This window comes from Molothrus ater, chromosome 3, assembly GCF_012460135.2.
Source record: "Molothrus ater isolate BHLD 08-10-18 breed brown headed cowbird chromosome 3, BPBGC_Mater_1.1, whole genome shotgun sequence".
Classification (NCBI taxonomy): domain Eukaryota; kingdom Metazoa; phylum Chordata; class Aves; order Passeriformes; family Icteridae; genus Molothrus; species Molothrus ater.
In genome coordinates this window covers 82,710,432-82,735,551 of record NC_050480.2, presented here as the reverse complement: position 1 = coordinate 82,735,551, position 25,120 = coordinate 82,710,432, and the positions used below count along the sequence as shown (strand labels likewise).

Sequence of the window (25,120 nt, the reverse complement as noted above, 5' to 3'; positions counted from 1 at the left end):
TGATATTAAATTTTTTCACAGTAGACAAGCTGCTTTTAAGTATCTCTAAATATCCTTCTGGATTTGGAGCTAATTAGGGAAGTAATATTTTACAATGTTTTTTTATATAATATTACACTAATGAAAATAATTGTCTATATAACTATTCATAAATATTTATATAATTTAAGTTTGTATACTAAGCATGCAATTGTTCCATCAAGATGCATTTCAGATTTTCAGACTTGGCAAATTCTAGTGTTCTAAGCAAGTCTTCATGACTTGGTGTAACGTTTGGGGTGTTCAGATTTCAAGGATAAAGAGTGTATGTAAGTGTATGGGTGCATCAGAATCACAGTGGTGGAGTTACCTCTAAGTGAGGCAACACTTGGAATGCATCAGGCTCTGTCTTGGGGTGGATGATGAGCAAATTGAGAGCCTATGAGTTAGGGTAAAAGGGCAGAGTAGCAAGAGTGACAGAGTAGCAAGACAACCGCTGTTGAGGGTGTTTGCTACAGACTCCTGGTCAGGGAGAGGGAGTGAATGAGGCCTTGTACAGAGCAGCTTGGAGCAGCCCCACAGTCACAGGCTCTGATTCTTGTGGGGGACTTCAACCACCCTGACATGGCTGGAGAAGCAGCACCTGAAGCACATGCAGGATGGGAGGAACCTGGAAAGCATTGATGGCATCTTCCTGACACGGTGGAGGTTTCTACAAGGAATGGTGTGCTCCTTGACCTTTCACTAAAAAACAGGGAGATCCTTGTTGAAGATGTGAAGGTTGGGGGCAGCTTTGCTGCAGCAACCATGAGATTGTGAAGTTCAGTATAGAACAAGGAGAAGCAGGGCAGTAAGTAAATTGTAACCTTCAGCCTCTTCAGGGCTAAAGAACTACCTTTAGCCTCTTCAGGGGATCTTAGCCATGGGAAAACGCCTTTCAGGGGGGAAGGTTCCAAGAGAGTTGGTTAGTATTGAAGGATCGCTTTCTCCAGACTCAAGAACAAACCATCCCAGTGAGCAAGGAATTGAGCAAAGGGGTCAAGAGACCTGCATGGATAAAAAGGAACTCCTTTCATTACTCAAGTGTAAGCAGGAAATGCAGAGGAGATGGAAGCAGTCAGTAGAGAGGTTGTCAGAGTAAGTTCGAATGAAATGAAGGCCAAGTTTCTCCTGGAATTAAATCTGGCCAAAGGTGTCAAGGACAACAAGAAAGGCTTTTTCAAATTCATCAGTAACAAAAGGAAAACTAAGGCTAATGTGGGCCCATTACTACATGGAGAGGGATCCTCATAACAAAGGATACAGAGAAGGCAGAATTACTGAATGCCACCTTTGCACTGGTCTTCACTGGTAAGATAAGACCTCTGGAATCTCTGACCCAAGAAACCAGGAAAAAGGACTGTTGGAAGGCAAACTTTCCCTTGGTCAAGGAGAATTGGGTTAGAGAACACCTAGGTAAACCTGACCATCCACAAATTCAAGGGCCTGGACGGAATGCATCCACAAGTGCTGAGAGGGATGCTGGATGGCACAGCAAGGCTGCTCATGATCATCCCTGAAAAGGTGTGGCAGTCAGGAGAGGTGCCTGAGGACTGGAAAAATACAAATGCCACCCCAGTCTTCAAAAAGGGAAAGGAGGAGGATCCACAGAACTACCAGCCAGTCAATCCTCAATCCCTGGAAAGGTGATTGAATGCCTCATTTTGGAGGCCATCTCTATCTACGTGGATGACAAGCAAGTCACCAGGAATAGTCAGCATGGATTCACTAAAAGTAAATCATGATTGACCAATCTGATTGCCCTCTATGATGAAACAGCTACCTGGATGGATAACAGCTGAACCTCAACTTCAGTAAGGATTTTGTCACTGTCTCTCACCATATCCCCTTGGGCAGGTAACCAAGCGCTGGAACAGATTGCCCTGAGGGGTTGTGGAGTCTCCTTCCTTGGAGTTATTCAAAAACTGTCTGGACACAATCCTGTGCCATGTGCTGTGGGATGTCCCTGCTTGAGCAGGGGGATTGGACCACATGACCCACTGTGGTTATTTCCAAACAGACTCATTCTGTGATTCTTTGAATTGGTGAATGCTCATAGAATCCAAAAAAATACAAAAGTATTGACAGAAATGGTGAATTGAAAATAAATAGACAATTTCCCTACCTGTCAAGTATTTTTAACAGAAGATGTTTTTCCCTCCAGGTTTAAAGTTAAACAATACTCACAGAAATAAAGGAAGTGCATGACAGACAGTGAATAATCAATTTTAGTTAAAGGATAACCAGGAAGGCATTCATTTTTAAACTTTCTACTCCATGAAGCTGTTACTGGACTTGGACTCTTCCTTATTTTATGTGCTAAAATTCATTTCTTACATACAGTACCTCAACCTTAATATTCTGTGTTTTTCTTCCATGTATATTGCTTCATCCTTCTCCTGTTGACAGTCCACAGTTTTATGCTCTCTTTTCATAAGCATTTTCTTTCTTTTATTTTTCTAAGAAATAGAGCAGAAATCCATCTGGTTTTTTATCAAAATTGGTCCTTCTCACAGAGCTAAATTGTCTCTGAATTGGTCATGGGTCACGCAAAGAGTTTTTGAATGCAGGTGGATGACATCTTGATTGGGAGAGGACCCCTCAGAGGCTTGAGTCTAATAGAATTAGAATAACAAAAACCTTTGTATGCTGGATAATCCATGTTCCAGCTTCACAAGCTGTGTCTTAGTATGAAGTAAAGTAAGTGAATAAGGAAGAAAAGCATCAAGATTACTTGTTTTTTTGATTAAAAGAATAGAAACAGTGTCTGAAAATACTGTTCAGATTCCTGATGCGATTTCTATGGCTTTTCCTTTATACCTCAGATGCTAATAATGATGCAGAAGAATGTTCCCTTAGAAAATCTCTAGGGAACAAATCTGCAAAAAAAAATCTAGGGTTTTTTTTTTTTAAGCTAAGGAAATTTCTCTCTCAAGAACTGCTAATATTACAGTTTGCCCAGTGACTATTCTACCATTGCTGGTGTGGTATTTTAGTCCAAAATTGTTTTTTTTAAAAAGCGAATAATTAACAATTTCTGTCTTTTTTTAATGTCTTGTTTTAAGCATCAAGTAAATGATTAAGAGTCTTCCTTTTGAAACTAAGATCACCTGTATGGAGAAAATACATTATTTAACCATTTGTTATTTGTTTTCCAGCTTTCCAGCTCTGGAAAGCTGACCTAGATACTTAGAAGAGAGCTATCAAGTAATTCCTTAGGAACTTTAGAATGACAGATCATATGCTTGTCTTGCTGCCAATCTGAGAACAGTTAGAAGTTTGCATCACAAAATAAATATGAGTATTTTTCAGCATGACAAAAAAACTTTATTATTAAAGATAGAAATAATAAGTAGCTTAACAAAAGACTGCTAAATAGAACAGAAGAATGCAAAGGACACTTTGAATACCCCTGAAAAACAATCTCATCCTGAAAGGTGGAAAGAGTCCAGCTAAGGGTGAGTACTCATACCAAGAAGATAAAAGAAAGGCATCACAACTTTGATAAGCCACACATGCACATAAATATATGTGTCCTTTATTTGAATTTTCAATAAATCTATTACACTTAAAGATATGACAGTGTCAGGACTGGTAAATTGTAGCTTATACACATTGTGAGAGATCTTGTAGCAGTTTAAAACTTTCAACAGTTAGGAGCAAACTGTCTTGACTGTGATGGAAGCATGAGGCTTTCCACTATCAGTACTTGGGATATTGATGGGTTCAACCTCTGTTGTTCATCTTCACTATGGCCAGCCTGTAAAATGCTGTGCAAAGTTGAATGCAGATTGGCATTACTCAAAGAAAAGCTGTATTCTGGCAGGATTCAGATATAATTTGTTGTTATGGGATGCCTTTTAAATTGAAAGTAATCAGCTAATTTTCAATGGCAAAAGTATTATCATATACAGGGCCTTATATGTGTTATTAGTAACTCTGGAAATCCATATTTTTAGATTATCTCCATTGATGTAATTTGTATCTGGGAAGAGTCTGGGATCTTTTCACACCACTTGCCAGAAAAAAGCTCTTGTCCCAAACTGAATATTTGACAACTCAGTGGAGGAGCACCTGAGGATTATTCTGAAGTCATATTGAGACTGTTTTTCATTCAGGCACATTAATATGATTCCTTCCCTCAGAGGAATAAAACACCATGGGCTTTGTCAGTCATCCTCACTAAAAAGAAATCATGTAATAATTTATTTTGAAAGGGATCTCTTGAGGTTATCTAATTCAACCCACTGCTGAAAGTGGTGATAGCTTCCACATTGCGTTGTCCATTCATGTTTAGAATATCTCCAAGGATGGAGATGCTGCCAGCTCTCTGGGCAGCTCTTGATGCTTAACCATGTGAAGTTCTTTCCTATTGTTATGCTCAGCTGGAATTTCCTTTCTTGCAAGTTGTGACTTGCGTCTAATGCTTGTTCTTTGTACACTTGTGAGAAAAATTGTTTGGGGTTTTTTGTTGTTTTGTTTTTGGATTTTGTTGTATAATCCTCCCTTAGCTTGGCTAGGTTTGTAATAAAATGAGTGACTTTCATTTTTATCTAAAGTCTCCACAGAAATTCATCAAAAAAACCACTTTCCCCTTAAAAAAAACCCAAAATAACCCACAAAAAAAACCCCACACAAACAAACAAAAACCAACCAACTTTTACCTACAGTAGTAAGATAATATAACATTTGCAGTAAGATAATAATGTAAACTGATAAAAATGTTATTATATTTAATCTGCTGATGTCCCAGGTCTGTTTTAGCACATGAAAAGATCTGCTTTGACTTTATACAAAACTGAACATAAACTGACATGCCTTAGTTAATCTTTAGTGCATTCTTCCTGTCCTTTTAGGAGAAGGTGAAAACCTGTGCAGTGCAAGAAGTAAAGCTTCAAACTCTCACATTCAAAATAATATTTTGACTTTTGTCTACCTGTGGTAGAGAGGAGAGGGGGTGACTCCTGCCACAGTCAGCCAGTAGGTGCCGGGCAACCTGCAGCCAGACACTGGGTAGGTGGAATTTTGCTGTCAATAAGTGAGGGTTGTATGAGCAGAAGTGGAAATATCTATTTGAAAAAATGCTAAATACACGCTGAACAATTTGCTTAGGAAGCTCAAGGTTTGGAGAGGTGGAGGTTGTGAGCTGAGAAAGCCCTTATCATGGGTACTCCCCATCTTGAGGAGAAAATTTCCTGAGGAATTTCAACATATCCTTGCTCACCACATCCTCTTTTCATCTTTTGGGATGTTTAACAACCAACAGGATGTCTGCCTTTTATGATACATTTTACTGGTTCTCTCATTCTTACAAGATCTGCTTCTTCAGTTATTTCCTATCTCATAAATTCCTCATGGTAGCTGCCTAGAGTTGCTAAGAAAAGGAACATATGGCTGATATGTTAAGTTCTAAGAAGAAAGCTAACTCTATCCCAAGTGAAACCAGGACAAACTATCTTCTTACCCTTTCAGTTATCAGACTGTTTCTTCCCTTGCATCCATGCAGGAGAGGTTACAGGCTTCTCTTTTAAGTCTTATTATTGCACTTGTTTTGCTTTTTCCTTTCCCCTGTATGCTTCCCAAAGGTGGCAAACTGCATTTTTTTTCTATTGCAAACCTGTCATGTAGTATCTGTAGTTAATTTGACAGTTAATTAACTAAATTTGACATGTAGGTAATTTCAACAAGTAAGGAGAACTTCTGAGACTACTTCTTTCAATAAATATCAGATGCAAATTTAGAAGTTGGAATAAATTTTCTTTTTAAAAAAATCCTGTAAACAATGCAGCAATGATTTATTTCTCTTTTTTCACTTTTTCCTATCTTCTTCTTTATCCACTTTTTATGTTTAAGGAATAGTCTGCTATCTATTAAGGTAATAGTCAGTTGTGGTTTGAGTATGGGGCCATGCTTAGTCATGGCTATTTATCAAACACGTATCCGTGTTCATTTCCTGGGTTGAGAAAAGGTGACTAGTCTCCTTGAGTGAAAACCAGTGATTTTTATCCTGATTGGTGATTTTGATGATGTGTCATGGTACTGAGCCTGTTGGTGCCCTTACATTCCATGGGATTTGTTGGTGTGGCCATTGTTACGAACATTCCTGTTGATAATAATCATTTGACCCATTTTTGCCAATATCTGTCTGAAGTAGTATAAGGCACACAGCACACCTTGATAACTGCAGAGCTTAGCCCAGCTACTTTTAGCCCATGGACACAGACTCAGGCTAACAAGTGGAGTTGGTACCAGGAATTTAACCTTGAAATGTTATTGGTCAGTGAAGCCGTGAACTGTGTCAAGTGCCCCAGCCTTTTCTGCTGTGTACTTCAGTTTGATGCTTTGAAATAATATTTATATTCATTAATATTTTCATGCAGACTGGAACAGAAAAGTAAAATATTGTACAGACAGAGTCTTTTTTCAAAAATGTCTCTTTATATCAATGATTTTGGAGTGCTTCAAGCAGATTCTTCTTTTGAAATCCCCATAGTACATTATTCATTTAGGTAGATATGTAGGTAGGTAGATAGATAGATAGATAAATATAATACTTTTTTCTAATGACAGGTCTTTTACCACAAGTACCAGTCCTGGGTGTTAACAGCCTGGTAGCAATGACCTATTAGGTAGGCATTGGCCTATAGGTGGATATAAAATTTTCCTAAAACACGGTAATATAAATAAGCACTGCAATTGCCTTCTCATGTTGCCCATTAAGCTCCAGTCATACCACTTCATATGAGCAAATAACAAGACATAAAAGACCTTCCCAGAGATAAAATTTCTCTCATCATTGTTTTTTAACAGAATCTAGTAAGTCTTCTGTGTAGAGCTACTTCATACCTAAAAGATGGCTATTTGACCATATAGTTCTCCCCATATTTGTAAGTGTCATTCAGTTTGCAGCTAATAAAAGTATAGCAATTTTTTCAGTTGCATTATTCATTTTAGGTGTTATAAGCAGCACTGCACCTGTTACCATGTAGTCTCTTCTTTATACAGTTGTTGAAATAGTGATCTTTTGAATGGTGTCTGCATCTTATACGGATAAAATTTTCTGTTGTGTCTGCTTTTCAATATATTCCCTGTCTGACATCATTCTTGGAGTTCCTGAAATTTTCTGCCCCACCGGTTCACAGCTGCAACGACAAAAGGTCTCAAAAATATAGGAATATTTCATATTGGTATTCTGCCAATTACAGCTTTATTTCTTACATTCTATATATTCAAATGCATCCTAAAGTTTTATGTGGGGTACTACTTTGTCCTGTAATCTCCTAGAAACAGGAAACAAAACAGACTGTTGTGCCATGGGGGGTACATGAGTGCTTCTGCTTGGTGGCACACCTGTAAAGTGTGATTGTTACAGGGTACACATTGGGTGCTTTGGAACCCATGAGAATAAAGAGTTTCAAGAAACTGTAGATAGTATTGAACAAAACAAAATGCTATTTAAAAAGCAAAAAAGGTTAATTTAAAAAATGTTAATTTCAGCTTTGCTGTTCTGATTTATAATTAGTAAGACTGTCTAAAGAGTTTTCCTTGCCTATAATGAAATAAAATTATACAGTCAACTATAGCATTGTTTTTGTTATTTTTTAACACTGATACAAATGTCTGTCTCACTTCACTCTAAAACCATAAATAAATTCATCTGGAAAGAAAAATTATATCTAGCCTGCAGGCAACCAAAAAGTGAAATAAGTTGTTTGTTTGTTTGACTGAGACATACACATTGGGTTTTCAGCTGCATATGTGCATGACATTAATGTCACAATAAGATAGGTTTGTTTATTTCCCCACAAACATTGCAGTTCAGTTTTGGCAAGATGTTTTGGAGTAGAGTTTTTTTTCATAGTTACTTGCAAAGCTACTGTGGGTTTCAGTCCAAATTTCATAGTCATGAAATTTTATCCTTGCATAACAAATTCAGGACCTAAAGTCTACTGAACCAACTGTCCTTTTTCTGACAGCAGCTAGTAATGTTTCCTTAAAAAAGCCAAACAGGGCAAGAAAGTTGTTTTTCTAGTCATAGCAAATTATATATGATCATAGAATTGAAATAAATTTATGTAAATTATCTTGATCATGATACTTAATCATGCTCAGCTTTTAGCATTTTACTTTGCAATTTGAATATCTTGAAAAGAAGAAAGTTTTTGCAGTTTTTAAACACAGCCTTTACTAAGCTGTTATGTAGGAATCATTTAAGTGTGAGTTTAATATCTTCTTTTAATGGAAATATTTGAATACCTGTAATAGTCAATACTATGAACTATTTAAATAGAAATATCAAGATTATACAATGTTATGCATTGGTATGTTGCTTCATAAGACTGCCTATCAATCATATAAAAATGCACGTTAGCTCTATTTGAAAGTACAAGATGCCAATAAGTAGTTCCCTACAAGTCTTTTTTATAAAACTTCTAAAGCTATTCACATAGCAGCTTTCTATTTGTTGTATGATCATGCTAAAGCAAACAAAAATGTGAAAATATTTATTCCATCGTCTCCTCCTTGTGATGGGATGTATTAGGATAATATATTTTCAAGGTGTGAGTATAGGTGGAGTAAAAGAAGAATTAAGTAAGCAGACAGCCATTAGTTCCTGGAAAGCATCTCTTGGAAGTGAGTCCCTGAATTCAAAGTTAGGCATGTATTCTGATTCGGATTGGATCTGACCTTTGTCAGCGAGTGTGATAATTTTGATCAAAAGTTATGATGCAGTTCCAAATGAAGAAAAAAACCTATGAAAAAATTTGCATTAGCATAGATTTCAAAGAAACTGCATTATATCAGCTGAAATTTAATCATATAAATCTTTTGACATGTCAGGTGCCATGTTCATAATGCAGCAGTTTTCAATTTTTAGCATAGACTAGTGAAGTACAGTATTCATTGGAACAGAAGCAGTTTTGAAAATGTATGAAAAAATTCCTAATCTTTTTACCATATGGATTGTTTTTATCCACCTAAAATGAAAGTGAAATTCCAGATATATTTTGTTTCGTTTTCCCCTGAGTCAATATGAACATATGTCTAGCATGATGAGTGTTACAAAAAAAAAAAAAGAGCTATATCTATTAAAATAGCTTGTTATCATAAGATTCTGGTCTTGGCTACTAAAATAAAAATTTATATTTATCTGAATTGGTGAAATTGTAAAACACACAGAGAGAAAGTATACATATAGAGGAGTAATCTTGTATACTATTTCTAATGTGCAGAGAAAGAAAAAATATTTTATCTTATATGTTCAGGAATTACTGTAAAAATGGCATTCTGTCCACTACTGTTCAGCGTGTTCCAAAAAAAGTTCCCATCAACTGTATAATTATTGTCAACAGATGAAGTGCTATTATTATGTTGTCAGGCACCATGAGTTACACATTATTGAAACGTCAAATTCAGTATACTGTTAAACATATGATAGGTTTCTCTAGAAAAATATTGATAAAGGTTTTTCTTCCTTATGCACTTAAAACTGAAATGAAAAAATTAAACATTTGAAGTAGACTATCACTAAAAGTTTTTCTGCATATGCTACAAAAAAAATATTGAGATCTGAAGATATAGAATAGAAAGCACCGGTATTTTTGGTTGAAAAATTAGAACAAGTATCCATACACAATAGCTATGAAATGATACATATCTGAGTTCTTCATATAGTTTTCTCTTGCCAAAGGAAAAGTATGTACAAATTTCTGTTCAGGAAGAATATCAATTCAGAGATAGAAAAGCATACTAAAGTCTGAATACACAACTCAAAAGTTCTGCTCTCTGTGATAAAGAATTAATTAAGTTCCTGTAAATCAATATGGAATGATACTTCAGAACTCATAATTCATATTCTGGACTACTTTTAGGAATTTTTTTAAGTAAACGAGAGCCTAGGAAAATCTTTTATGCTCATTCAGATACTGTATTTTCACCTAAATTTATTTTTTCTACAATTTTTTAAAGCACAGAACTGTTACACTTCATAGACAACCAGTTGGTGGCTTGGGCTTAAGCATAAAGGTATGGGTAACATCTCTTTTCTTCTTTTAAATTTCAGTATGACCACTTCAGTCTTGAGATCTCATGGTTAATATCTCTCTCTTACAGGGTGGTGCTGAGCACAAAGTGCCTGTCGTCATATCAAAAATATTTAAAAACCAAGCAGGTAACTTATGCTATTTATTTATATAGTACCGTAGATACTAATAGTTTCAGGAATCTGTTTTTATTTCAGTAAGACGGTTATGTTATAAACAAAATATTTAAAGTGACTTGCAAAACCATAAGTATGATAGAGGAACTATATTGATGTACTTAACGTATATAACGCAAAGGATAGAAAAAGTACAAACCAATTTTTTTTTTCCCCACACAGTAATTCACAACCATATGGTATGACTAGGTGCCCCCAGAGAGTAATTTGTAATGTTTATTATAGTGAAGATAACACAACAACTAAATCAGTACAGTCTATCTTGGTTAAGTATTACATTGACATTTATCTAGCAAAAGGAACCTTTGGGAGACCTTTTCAGACCTGAAACTGAACTTGGCAAGTTGGAGAACTGGTCTGGAAAACAAAGGGGCTCCTTAGTGAGGAAAAGTTGCATGTGGGTGGGCAGTGCCTTGCTAAGGGTCTTAGACGACCAAAAGCAAAGTCGTGTTCTGTTCTCTGATGGGTGTGGACATGGGGATAAGCTTGTTCTTTTGTTTTCTGAGGCATTCTTTTACATGTTTTAAGATTTGTTGTCTTCCAAAGCTTCTATGTGTTTCCTCTCTTCCCTAGTACAAATCTGCCTATTTCATGTAACCTTTCCTTCAAAAGAAGACAAAGATTGTGATCCTCAGTGCATGTCCTGCTCCTTAAAGGTCTAAAAGCCACTGACATGATCTTTTTCACTCATCAGGCTCTTTTCCTGCTTTGCTGTAATGGAGGTTAAGCACATTTGATTGACACCATGTTTAGACTCATGCTTTACTAGGTCACACACTGTGCTGATTTTTCTCCTCCACATCTTCTTCAGGGGGTCCTTTTTTTACTTGAAATGAATACCTGATTTCATCTGATACCTAATGAATATTGAATGGATTGTCTATTCCTGTATCCTATTGGAAACACTGCTTCAAGTTTCCTGTGTTCAGTATTTACATTTCTTTTTATAATATTGTTTCTGCAGTGAGGAAGAGAAGGTGTTTTTATATCAACTGTATTACTGTATATGGAATAGTGATATGCTTCCTAAATACACAGTATTTATAACAATACTAAGAAAATGTGCATTAAAATAATAACAATAAATTAATGTAAGCGTTCAGATCGAAGGGACATAATTCAGGAAATTAATCACCAACAAGGAAAGCTATGTCCTGCTCTCTTAGGGCATAATACTCTCAACCAAGGTTAGTAGCAAGTTTGTATATAGAATACCTACATTCAAGGTTTTGTACATTGTGACTAGTTATTCTTTACCTGTATTTATTTGTAGAGAAACAAATGCAACAACAATTTTATGGGGTCAGCTTTTTACTTCAAATTTGAAAATCACTCCTCAGAATGTACTTCTTTTAAGATCTTATAATCTTTTGTCTGAGGAAACTCCAAAATCAGTAGTGATTATAACCAGGAGCAGCGCTGTATCACACTAAGCCCATATTAAATGTTCCTGGCTGGATCAGTGAATGGAATGAAGGCATTGACACACCTGGCAAGGTATGAAGGAAGTAGTCAGGCAGGTTCCAGTTAGCTCCTGCATCCCTTCTAGCCTGAGTGAGTCTGTGATTCAGGTACTGCTGCAGGTACTAAAGAGTAGGGATCTGAGACAGAAATGCTTTTTGGGGCACGTGGCTTATAGCACTCCCATTCCAGTTACTGAATTTCTGTGCAAGAGAAAATAGAGTGGAGGTTTTTTTTGCTTGTTTCTTCCAGAAAATAAATATTTCTAAAAAGTTTCAAAAGATTTTCAGAAGAATTTTGGAAGTGCTCAACCTTCTTATACTGCAAATCTTTTTTTTTTTTAATATATATATGATCTGACAAATCTCAGAGAGGTGCTGTTATTCAGTACAGGAGGAAGATAATAACAAAGGCTATTCACAGTGTTATTCTTCTGGTATTATACATAACTGGAAAATTAAGTAAGAGAACATGTCTAAATTTATCACACAGGTGACATTGAGGCAGTATTTCTGGTTTTAGATTCTAGTGTTTTAATGTAAGAGACAACAATCTGGCAAGGGATTAAGGGAAAATAATAAGTGTTCTATAAATATGTGTATTCTCTCTCCATTTATATAATATATATATTGATACACAGACACACATACCAAAATACAAATGTATTTACATAGAAAAGAATATCTGTAGGAAGTTTAATATAATGAGAATATATTGTGTTGTATAATGTTAATGTAATGAGAATATAATGTGTTAATATAATGTGTTATACATGACAGAGAGATGAGACCAGTGCAGATTTATTTAAAACTAAGCTTTGGACTGAAAATCTGTATATTCATAATGTAGATAAATCACCAATGGACTTTCATTTCACAAGGTGCTAATAACAGTGAAACTGATTAGCTGGCTTTAAGAGTGGCCTTTAGTTAAGCACTGAGATTCATTGCTGCTTCAAGAAAATAAACTGAATTGTAAAAAATAAAAAAAGGCTTTATTGTGCAGTAACATTAGAAAATAAATAATTTACCTGATAAAAAAGCAATTTCTTATCAGGCATTTTACTGTTTTCTGTACTTGAGTAAAATGCCTGAGAAACATGAGTAAAATTCTCCTTAATAACTAAAAAGCTGATTTCCTAAAATGGTTGATCATTTGTGATAATTTTCATGAAATTTAATGCCTTTTTGTCATGGTTTGACACTGGTACAATGCCAGTGCCCCCATGAAGATACCTTCTCCCTGGTTTCTGCTGTGAGATGTGACCAGGAATAAGCAAAGCAGGCTCCTACTTAGGGAAAAAGAACCAGAACTTTATTAACTACTCTACAACTACAGATAAAAAGGAACACACACACAGGGAAAATGAAAACTTCACAAGTGCATCTCCTCCTCCCCCCACCAAATTTCCAACCCAATACATTTGTTCCTCAAATCACCAACTCTCGGTCCAGCACCACCTTTTAGACAATCAATCCTCAGTTCATCAAGAGGAGAGGAGTCCTTCTTGTGCCATGGGCTTCCCCTGGAAACACAGTCGAAACCCCGTGTGTTTCTGTGTCACTCGTGGCACCGCCCGGAGTACATCTGCCGTTGTGACTTCTTCCTTTTCATGTCCAGTGCTCTCACCACTGAACACGGACCAGAACTGCTTCTAGGGTTGTCTTTTAAGGATGCTCTGTCCTGATCCAAAAGAGGCACAGTCTCTCCTTTGGGACACCTGTCCCCACAATCTCTCCTTTGGGACACCTGTCCCCCCCATATTTTCACCCCCTGGGGCCGAGGGGCATCAACACTGAACCCTCTTGGTTCTGTGGCCATTGCCTCCCCCTAGAATGCAGTCTCTGTATCACAAGGAACATGGTTCTGTCCATGGCTATACAAAAAGAGTCCAGCAAAAGCTACTCCATCATCTCTTCCCAAATACTAGGATTCTTCTCTATTCTTCTACTATCTCTCACTCGCCCAGACCTCTCTCACACTGGCCCATTTCTTCCTCATCTTCCACTCTATCTTCTAGGAAAGGTCAATGTTCTGTAAAGTTCTCATTCTCCAAAAAGGGGTTAAAAGCTCCTACAAGCGGCCGGCTGCACCCCCCCTTCATCTCCGTCCCAGCCGTGCTGCCGGCGCAGGCCCATGTTTATCAAGCTTCAAGGTTACAGTCTCAGGCAGCGGCTCTCTTTCTCTCTCTCTCTCTGTGTCTCTCAGGGGGGCTGCCCGATGGCTCCCGGTGTCTCTCTCTCTCTCTTCCACCCTTCCACCCCCGGGCTCAGGCCTACCTCTCTCGGCCTCATGGCTTTCCCCTCCCCCTGCCCAGCCAGCAGCTGGGCCGGGGGAGAGACCCGAACTCTTTCCCACCAGAAACCCAAAAGGACCCTCCCAGGGGAGAGCTCTGCTTTTAACCCCGTGTTCTCAGAGGCGTGTCCATGTCTCAATGGCCAGGTTAAATGCCAATATTAAAGTCTGAATATCCATTGGCCAAAAACACAGCATCCCAAAAAACACATTTCCTGTCAAACTACCACACTTTTATATGACAACACTATCAAATAATGTTTACAACCTTACTTTGTATGGATATAGTACTATTTTAGTTCCAAAGGTAGAAGCACAATAAAAAAACCCAGTTATTTCTCTTTTAGATCTCTATAACCTTTGTGCTATCTAAATAAAGTAATTAGTTGTCTATTTTTGTACTGTTTAATTTTTTCAAACATTGGACAAGTGATTTTTTTGGCACTGACCTAAGCATCAGCTGGCAGCATTTGTGCTTCAGTTTTTGAAATAGGATTAACATTTCAATAGGATTTCCTTTCATTACTTCACAGAAGCACATCCATAGCAGCAGTGCTTATAAATACTATTCTTATAGTTTTGACCTCTCAGCTGTGATCACTGTGTTTATAAATATCAAATTAAGCTATCCTAGATCACTCTTCTTTCCTGAAAAAGTTCACTGAAACATACACAGAAACTCAGTTCAAGAGCATAACTTTACATTTTTGAAATACAAGTGACGGAGACTGATGTATTGCAAATCACAGTAAAAAATACACAGAGTTTTTCCTGAGCACGTCCTCCTCAACAGTATTAGAGCAAGTTTTTCTAATTCCAATGACTCATCACCAAGTCTGGCCTTTTAAATTTTTTCAATTGATTCTGCCTTGCATTCTAACAAAGATTTTTTTTTTTCCTACCTCCAAAACTTTTGCTAAAGTTAATTGCAGAGGGAAGAAATTTCTGTGTCAGAATGAGAAAAAGTAAATGCAAACTTTAAAATATAATGTAGAGTTATAAAATCAAGAGTAAAATAATATAATTAGCCAAAGAGTAATTTTTATCACAAAGGAAATTATTTCACTTGCAAAACCAGGTGTTTTTCCTACCCATTTATTAAATCATCAGTTGACTCGGGGTATTAACAACATTGCTGATAATCTCCCAGATTATGGAAAGAATTGTTGATGTTGAAACTTCCAAATAATGTTCTATAAGCCTGATTCAGGCTGGTTTGGGTTTCGGGGGTTTTTTAATGTAATTTAATACCGTATTGGTTTGTTTTTTCCTTTTGAAACTGGCTTAAGATGGACTGCGTGGTACTTGGTGTACATTGATTGGTGAATTGCTATTAGTTTCTAGGTGTGTTATATTTTTACAGATGTGCTATAATAATATTAACAATTGATTTAAGGCAAATAGTGCTGTGGACTTACAGTCAAATGAATGTAGAGTCCTATTCTTAGAGCTATGTAATGTAATGTCCAGAACTTGGAAAGGAATCATATCAGTCAGGTTTTCTTGTTGTACAGTGAATTGATTAGATCAACTAAAAATACTTCAGAGAATCTTCAGATCCTATGTGTGGATAAAGTGTACAAGATTTCATGTGTTTACATCTTGCCCTGTGTATTCCCATTTTTAATTACTAAAGATTCTTTATGAGTTTGTAGAATCTAGATGGTGGAGATTGTAAAAATTAATGGATTTTGAAATCTAGGTTCATTCTATGTACAAATGATTTACTACATATAATATTGGAAATTCTGATTGTTTAAACATCAAACAATAAAGTACTGTTTTGTTGCAGAACATTTTCATCTGATCCAATTTTTCATTTTGTGAGACCTTTTGCAATAATTTGACTACTGCTGCTAGTTCTGCTCATAGCTCAAGTAATATGTGAAGTTAGACAAGCAGCAATGATGAAACAGACCAGTGGGTTCAGCTCATGAGGTGTGATGAAAATACGTAAATAAAATTAAATAAAGTGCAATGGAATAGGATTAGTTTGCATTGTGCCAGTTTAAGAAAAAAATCTCCCTTAAGGGCCAAAATTAATTAAAATCTTATTTTGAATGCATTTTCCCACCTTCTGTAGCAAAAGTTGACTCATAACTCACGTTCTGCTGTGTTGAAAAATCTTCTGGTTAATGCCAAGTCCATTTCTAACTGACGCTGTCCAGAACTGGAATGAACTCCAGACATTCAGCAACTGAAACATTCTTGGTGTAAAACCATGTGCTCTGCAAACACGGACTGTGTCCAAATATCACATCCTGGTTCCTGAATTCAGGACTGTCTGGAGGACATGGCATCAGTTTGATGAGGGCTTTCAACAGTTTCCCATTCCAAAGATGGTTTGGTGTGAAATTGTCTGTGATACCTCCTCCATGGGTATATTTCTGGGTTTTGGTGTTGACTCGTCACCAAAAGGGTACAAGCACAGTAACCCAGCCCAGTCTGAACAAGTGGGTGGTCATGATGTGAGATTGCACCCAGCTGCACAGCATGGTTCTATCCACAGCTGATGTTCTTCGTCCCTGCAGCTGTATTCACCTTAGCTTCATCAGCCTTGGAGATTCATTCCACTGAGCCAGCCAGCTCAATATTAAGGATGAGTTAAGGGAAAACAGAGGTATTTAGGTTTATAAGGAAGCCAGAATGGATCAAAAATTTTTTACACCCTGTGCTAATGAAGGTGAAGTCTGAATACAAGGCCATCTTTGAGCCTATAGCCTCATTAGAACATAAGGCCTTGTTAGAGTATAAAACAGCTGAAGCTGGGTGGTGTTTAATTTTTGGATTTTATTTCCTAATATCACTTTAAAATTTCTTCAAGTTTTTGTTTTAGCATTAATCTTATTTTCTCTCAATCTTTTATTATCTTTGACAGTGTTATTTTTCTTTATTATTAGAAAGCTAATGATATATGAAGTTAGCATACTCATTGTTCTTTCTCATGGACTTATGCCTCCATCTCTAAACTTATTTTCAGAAGGCCTGGAAGAACATTTTTAACATTTTTGATTTCTTTTTAACTGTTGCCTTCTCAAGACTAGACAGGCCATGAAAGTCAGTACCTCATAATAGAAGGAAAGTCTTAGTGAACTATTGAAGAGCAACAAGTAAAAGCAAGGTATTTTGATCTCTGATTCAGGAATTATTTTCTATTCAACTTAGTAAGAATGATTTAAGGTCCAATTTCTGTCAATAATTGAGTTGATATAGTTGTGTTTTAAATCACAGATTAAAGGTTTTGCTTGCAGCAGGTGTATCTTTACAGTCAGGAGTGTAGTTATGGAAGAGGAGGGGGAAAATACATCTGGATATATTGAAGCTGTCTTTTGCATCCTTAATCTAATTTTTCCAATCTTTTCATTTCATCCAGTTTCTTAACTATTCCTTTGGATTTTCTTCATGCAGTTAAATACTTATGTATGTGTTTAATGTTAAGCTTGTGAATTGAGAAATCCATGAAGTCAGGGCAGCTCACTGTGTGCTTTAAGAAGCATTTTTTTGTCATAAGACATAGTACCTTGTATTTTTCTTGTGTGATTCAGGAATTCAACAAAAATTGAGAGAAAATATGTACTGTGACCAATCTTGAAAAATATAAAGACGTCAGATTATCTACACATTCAAATCTGCATAGAGGTGTGCATTAATTAACTAGTTGTAAGTAAGTATTTCCAGAGACTGTTCGGTAAATTTACCATTTCACTACCTTGGAAATTTTGGCAAATTTGATACAGCCTTTCTTCAGTCTTAGTGGATAGGAAAAGTAAGCAAACCAAAGCCAGAATTACTGGTTCTTTTCCCTTCTCACTGAGTGTAAAAGAATTTTAATAGTTCTGGCACTGTTAGAGGTTGGGGTTTTTTTTTAGAGATTAGAATGATGGATCATTTACATTTGGGAAAATTTTTCAAATCTAATATACACAAAAATAAGATTTTAGGTTTTTTTAATGATTATTTTCATACCATTACTTCAGCATAAGCCCTTTTAGGTTTCCATCCTGCTTTCCTTCGTTCAGTATTACTTTTGAATTTAAATGTACAGCATTTAATCAGTATTAAACCTCTTTAAAGAGATGAAGAGTAAAAGTGATGTAGCACTATTTTTCAAGTAAAACTTCAAGAGGCAAACTGGAATCTGAAAAAGTTGCATTTATTTTTTCAGTGAATAAGGTTATATATTCCGTGGTAGCCCAAAGCTCTTTTTGAAGTATTTTGGTTTTAGTGTTGCATCATTTTACACATAATGACTGATAATTGTAGAGTAGCCTTTCATAAGCACCTTTGTACATGAGGATGTTGCCAGTGGGAGAAACTTTCATGAAGTGTTGAAGATTTTACTTAATATTTTTGTCATGTAGGGAGAATGTGATTTCATGGAAACATCAATAGATGTCTTGTCTTCAGGTTTAAAATATGCCTTTTAGAAACAGGACTGACTTTCTGTGTCCAAATTTACAGGACTGATTTTCTGTGTCCAGTCACTTTATTTTTAATATATTTCTAAACCATATTGTAAATTCTGCATTGTAGTGACACACTCTCTACAATTTCATGTATGATAAACCTATTTTTGAGTAACCATCATTGATTTTAAATTATAGACCATTGCCTAAACCCAAAGACTTTCATCATAGACATGTCTGCAAGCAGCAGGTGTCCAGCTTATTGGTTTAGTATGCAGCATAATGCACTTCTAGAGAAAATTCTCTGGTTGTCCTAAAGGCTATACTTGTTTCAGTTCATAGAGTGTTTGGTCTTGACTACATAATGCTCCTTCTCTCATTTGCTTATGTGGACAGCCTTGATTGTTTTTCAAGATTCTGCAAGTAGGATATAATTGCTTTGTGCTCTTAAACTATTAAATTTATTGGCTAACACACATGAGGTAGCTGGGGATGTTGCAGTATTCATCACCCCTGTGGAATGAGCAATGGGTCTTTGCTGGTCTGGCAGCCAACAGTCCTGGGAGAAAGGTTCAGCCTCCACTGCTCCATAGAAGACAAGGGAATTGTCTTCTATGCTGCCAAGTTACAATCCTCCATTTACCCAGTTTTCTTCCTTGAGGTTTTATACCTATTCATATCACTGCTTTTCCTTTTTAAGCCTTGAGCTGTTACATAGTGTTATTTCAAGAATTTTAGCTGTGTCTAGAATTTAGTCTTTCCTTTTCTGCATGAATACTAGTCTATGTATTTTCCTTTAACTTTTGTTACAATGCAGCAGTTTCCTCAGAAGACATAGACAATACTGCACAACTGTGCTGTTGTGTCTTTATGCAGTGCATCAAAAATAGATGAGCATCCAGGAAAATGGTAATACCTACCTACATGCCCACAGATCTTCATCATGCACTCTTCCATCAGGATCTTAGATTTCACACAAACATTTTCTGGTTCAGTATGATTTGCTTTCTTGCCCTACATTTTTCTGTTGCCACCTCTTACAGAAATTTTTTTCCAAATTAATTTCTTACATTTCCACATTTCTTTATTTATTGTACTTTTTCCTGTATTGCTGTTCCCAGTGGATCTTCCCAAAAGCAACAGCTTTGACAGCAGAGCCAACAGCACAGGGCCTCAGGAAAGCAGCACTGCTGCTGCTCACATGTGCTGTCCTTATCACATCTGTGGCCCACAGATCAGCTGACTGGTACTTGTTGGAGAGCAAACAAACACATCTGCCTTGCTGCGGGGCTTGGAGCCTGAATCCAACTGTGACCCCTGCACAGACAGAGTAATATCTGAGGATTGGCTTGCTAGGGTTTTCCTCCTCTAAGAGGCTGAGGACACACTGTCCCTGTGTTTCACCTTGTTTGGTTGCTGTCCAGGTTCTACACTGATTCCAGTTTCAGGGACTGTTGCAGTACTTGTCAGCAAAGTCTGCTTCTGCCTACTGGGGCTTCTTGCAGCTGTTACTGGCAGCAGAAGTGCATCACAGTGTGGCACTGGTGTGCCCTAGGATAGGCTGCTTAGAGGTCCACAAAACAGAAAGTTTTTTGTACTAATTTTCCTCAGTCAGCTTCTCTTCACTTGAGAGCACTTAGACTGGAGGACCAGTCTGATCTCGTTTAAAATCCCTGAAATTTACAGTATGGATATAAGGAGCCTCATCATCAACTGCTTTGATTCATGATCTCTTTCTCTTCTGCCTCTTCACAGATGACTTTTGTGTCCTGGTTTTCAGCTGGGATAGAATTAATTTTCTTCGTAGTAGCTGGTACAGTGCTATGTTTTTGATTGAGTATGGGAATGATGTTGATAACACACTGATATTTTAGTTCTATCTAAATAGTACTTTCCCTAAATCAAAGACTTTTCACTGTCCCATGCTCTGCCTGCAAACAAGTGCACAAGAAGTTGGGAGCAAGCATGGCCAGGAGAGGTGACCCAAACTGGCCAAAAATATATTCCATGGCAAGAAATATTCCATCCCATAGAACATCATCCTTGGAATATAAACTGTGGAGAATTGTCTGGGAGCTGCCAGTTGCTGCTTAGGAATGGGCTAAGCATCAGTCAGCAGGGGATGAGGAATTGTTTTGTGATTGCGCATTCCTTGTTTCTCCTGGGTTTTATTGCACACTGTCTCCTTTCCATTACTATTAGTATATTATACTTCAAAAATTAAACTGTTCTTGTCTCAACCCATGAATTTTTATGTTTTTTTTTAAAGTCTTTTCCCCATCCCTGGGGGCTAGTATGGGGTAGAAGAATGGGGTTGGAAAGGAGGGTTAAGCAAATGGCTGCATGGTAATTAGTTGCCACCTAAGGTTAAACCATGGCAGCTTGCTGATACAAAGAATGCTTAAAATTTCTCCACTCACTTCTGAGTCAATCAGACACTGTGGACAAGGCATGCATCCTTTGAATTCATCCTTTTCTTCTTTGCCTCAACTGGAATTTCAAACTCACCCTCTTCCTTCTATCTCCAATTCAAAGATGCTTCCACTTTTTTAAAACAGTCAATGGCCCTAACATAAGCACTGAATTAAATTTTTTCACATTTTTTACTATTGGTGTATGTTTTACTAACATCTCAAATAGTAGTTTAGTATTGAGATGCCCACACTAATGTTCATCTGCTCTACCAATGTATGTACCCAGAACAGATTACTTCTGATTGCTTTGTGTCAGTTTTGAACTGCTTTAATTCCCTTAAATTTCTGTACATAGATGTCTTTTCTATGCAAGCAAATAAAAATTATATGCATGATTTTAAATAAAAAGTAGGATGAGAAGTGGGGTAATGACCTCCAATGCAACTTGTAACATGATTTTTAAAATAAATAGAGAAATATTTCCTAAGTATTTACTAATGAACTGTAATTTTTATCTGCCAAAAGAGTGATGAACAATTTATTTTTTAAAAAGTGCTATTTTGTAACAAAGGCACATTTGCAGTAGCAACAGCTAAGTTGCAGAAATCAAGAATATTCTATTCAGTCCTTTCTTTTTTACTTCTATTTTCTTTTCTCATAGTACTCTCTTCATTAACATTGATGGCATTCTTCTAAGCCTCAAGGTGTGACCTTAAAGGTCATGTATAAGACTAATAGGCTTTCTTTAATACTATCAGTCTTTTAAGGATAAGAGCCTTAATTTTAATTAATTTATGCATTTCATGAGATAAACATCCTCAAATTCCAACCAAAAAAAAAGTTAAAATTTTGAAAGTTAGTGAATAGACCTCAAAACAATGTCATTGTTTGTATCTATGGAGAGTTGATTGAAATTTCATGACATTATCCCCATTAATTCTGTAAGGCAGGAAATATGCAAATTGTAGATCAAAATAATGTTATTCTTTAGGACAAAATTAACTCAAACTTCAAGTTAGAATTGTATTAAATTCTAGTCACAACCTCTTTAATTACAGCAGTCCCTGTTTCCCTTTTGTGGAAGAATAATGAAAAGTGTGAATCACATTTTCCACATAATTTATTGAAATCCTTCATTAGTGAGAACTGACATTTGTATTCCATACTAAACAAGTTCTTTATGCTTGGAAAGTAGCTCTCTTAATGTGTTTAAAATTGCTAGGAGTCTATTACCTTTTTTGGATGAATACTGATTGCTGTGCCATTGGTATTTTCACAACCAAATCAGTTTCAAATGAGGATTACAAAGAGTGTGTTAAAACAATTGCTGGAAGAGAATATAGCATTTTTTCAGTACTACTATCAATTAAAATTTACTCCTTCTGTAATCCCACAGCTGAACAGACAGGAATGTTATTTATAGGAGATGCAATAATACAGGTCAGTAAACATTCACATTTTTCCACAGACATTTGTTTCTTACTTGCTTTTATTTCAGTAACTAACTTCGCATTACAAATAATTTTCTCCCTATTGTATCTGTTTTTAGGTTAATGGTATAAATGTAGAAAGTGCTACCCATGAAGAAGTGGTAAGTCATTCCACTTTGATTTTTTATTGGTGTACAAAATATCTTATGTCCAAACTGTTCTGTCTCTGGTCTTGTTTCAAATGAATTTACTCTTTTTTACTATAAAGATAGTGCTATTTATCAGGTTTATCATCTATTTGATTATTAAAACTTTTCCAGTTATTTAATTCCATTTTGAAATCAAATTTGCCATAATGCTTGGTCTAACCTGTAACAAAATAATTTATTGAATAGTGGTCAGGTTTTACAGATTTGCTTCATTTATCAGACTGACCATATGAGGACAAAGCTAGTTCACATTCACTCGATGTGCAGTGCTTTTCCGGTCTGCAGTGCAAGGCCTTATAGATAAAAATTGTTACCCCTGTTGCCTGTTTATTGGCAGTATCTCAGAATAACATCTGTAGCAACCATAAATGACGTGGGCTTTGGCAGTCTTATCAGCAGGGCAGAAATTACATGGGCAAAGGAACTAAACTTGCTTTTATTACTTGAAGGTGATCTTTCTAGTTCAAGATAAAGTGCAGCTGCATGATCTTGCAGTCCTTTTCTTGGTGTTGATTAATACCATCAAGCTGACTCTCTTACAGACAGTCTCAGTAATAGTTAGATCTGTTGTGTATTGGTGAACTACCCTCCTGCTGCTTGTGTTGTTATTGCACAGAAAAAAAAAAAACTTCCAGAAAGCTACTCCTCAGAAAATGGTAAGCTACTTCCATTAAGAATTGTTTGTAAAAACCAAGAAGTGGTCCAGAACTGTCAGTATAACATAACAGAGATGAGGAATGAGAGAGAAATGCATTGTGCTGCTCCTTTCCCTGTACATGGGAATTCAGTAGAAGCATTAAGCATAATTGCTACTACCACAGCCTGTTACTATGATGAGAATAGGGTTAGAAGAATGTGTCAGGCAGTAGAGATAAGAAATGATTCTATCAGATGAGGTGGGCTGTTGACAAAGCTCCTCAGAGAATGGAAGATTTATTATTTCTTATTTTATCAAAACTATGTCTTTGCATTTTTATGAAATAATGGTTAAGATAAAGTTCTCTTTATTTGAACATGGTGGGTTTGCAATTTGAAGGAAATGCTTTAAAAAAGAAGGTTTGAAAGGAAGAAGGTATATAACATATTAAGCTTGTTACAACATAGTAAGCTAGTAATATAGTAATGTAGTGATTATGGGTAGTTTTCCAAAAAACAGGAGGCTAAGGATGAAGAACTCATTTCTTTTAGAAAATCATGCCTATATCTTCTCTCTCTGTAAAGGATGCCCTAAATGTCACTCAGGTTAAATGAGAGGTGCTCCAGCACTTCTGTTCAAAACACATTCCTCAGTGAGGCTTGGGTATTCTTAATCCACTCTGTGTTCAAGTTTACCCAACCTTGTTAATACAATGGAAGCCTGTCAAAGGTTATTGAGTCATTCTTTTGGCTTGCTCTATATGCATCTGGCATTAAGGGGTAGAAGCAAATATGTTTCTTACTTTTTTGGTGTTGAACTGATGTTTTTTTCTGGGTTTTTTCTGTTTGTTTGCCTTGTTGTGGTTTATTTTATTTTTTAAATTGTAACTCTAACAAATGTTTTCAAAAATTTTCTTTCAGTTTTTTATTTTGTTTGTTTCACAATGGCATTCCTTGCTGTTCAGACTTTTTCTGTTTTCTTTTACTTTCTGCCATTTTAGAATGTCTGCTAGTACACCCTTGCAGGATGTGAGGAGGTGCACGCGGTCAGCACACACTCAGAAAATCTTTCTTTTACAAAACTGAAGCTTAAGTGTAATTGTAGTGTAAGTGTAATCAGTATGGCTCACAGGTGCTAAAGACCTAAAACCCATTGGGGTTAATTCATGGGAGAGAAGGCTACAAAATCTGAGAAATTTAGGAAAGGAAGCCAGTTTGTTCTGCCTGCTACCTACCATCTTCCCTCCTGAGATGTTTATGGAGTTAGCTAGTCCCGATTGTACCAAATCGGGAGTTTTGTTTCTTGACCCTTGAACTTCAGCAGTGTTAAAAGGTGATTACTTCTGGGCAAGCCAAACAATTATCTACTCTGTCAGCAGCAATTTAACAACAAACTGGCTCTCTGTTTATCTCTTTTGATACTAGAATTTGTTTTCCTCCACAATTATTCAAGCTGCTACTATCACACATTAGTTCTGGCTAAGGGTATGGATAGAATAAATAATTCAGAATCAGTGCCAAGAAAAATTCTGCTTTTGTAGTAAGTAATACAATGGTGTGGAAAATTGAAAATAATTTCTTTTCCTTGAAACTTAAGTTTATTTTTAGAAAATCTACTGGTGTGGAGAATGCAGAAAATGTTGATTCAGAGATTAATATAGTTTCTGTATTGTGTATCAGAGAGGCAATTTAATTTTCTTTCCCTGGTGGCTAATCAGGTTGTCAATGTGCATAACATGAAAGGAGCAGTCAGATGTCCTGAGTGGAGAGAAAGAGGGAAGCAAAGATAAAGGAGTATTTTGGTTGAAGTTCACAAAGGTGTACCACTTGGTGTTCTTTGGTTGGGACTTCAATTTTCAAGATATAAATACAATAAACTGTGAAAGGAAATTAAACATGAGGTTGCAGTTTTCTGATTCAACAGAATTTTTAAGATTCATAGAGTCAGAAAATGGCTTGTTTTGAAGGGATCTTGAAGATCATCTACTTCCAACACCCCTGCCATGGGCAGGAACACCTTCCATTACACCAG

The 25,120-nt window shown here is 36.4% G+C and overlaps 1 protein-coding gene across 1 annotated transcript in view; it reads left to right on the top strand.

Moving 5' to 3' along the window:
- Window positions 1–25,120, top strand: part of SNTG2 (syntrophin gamma 2) — a 121,533-nt gene that overhangs the window by 5,746 nt on the left and 90,667 nt on the right. Inside the window, exons 3-6 of the mRNA XM_054514231.1 lie at window positions 9,988–10,044; window positions 10,132–10,189; window positions 22,210–22,253; window positions 22,363–22,404. Of these exons, the coding sequence (XP_054370206.1) occupies window positions 9,988–10,044; window positions 10,132–10,189; window positions 22,210–22,253; window positions 22,363–22,404 (201 nt within the window). The remainder of the gene's footprint in view (window positions 1–9,987; window positions 10,045–10,131; window positions 10,190–22,209; window positions 22,254–22,362; window positions 22,405–25,120) is intronic.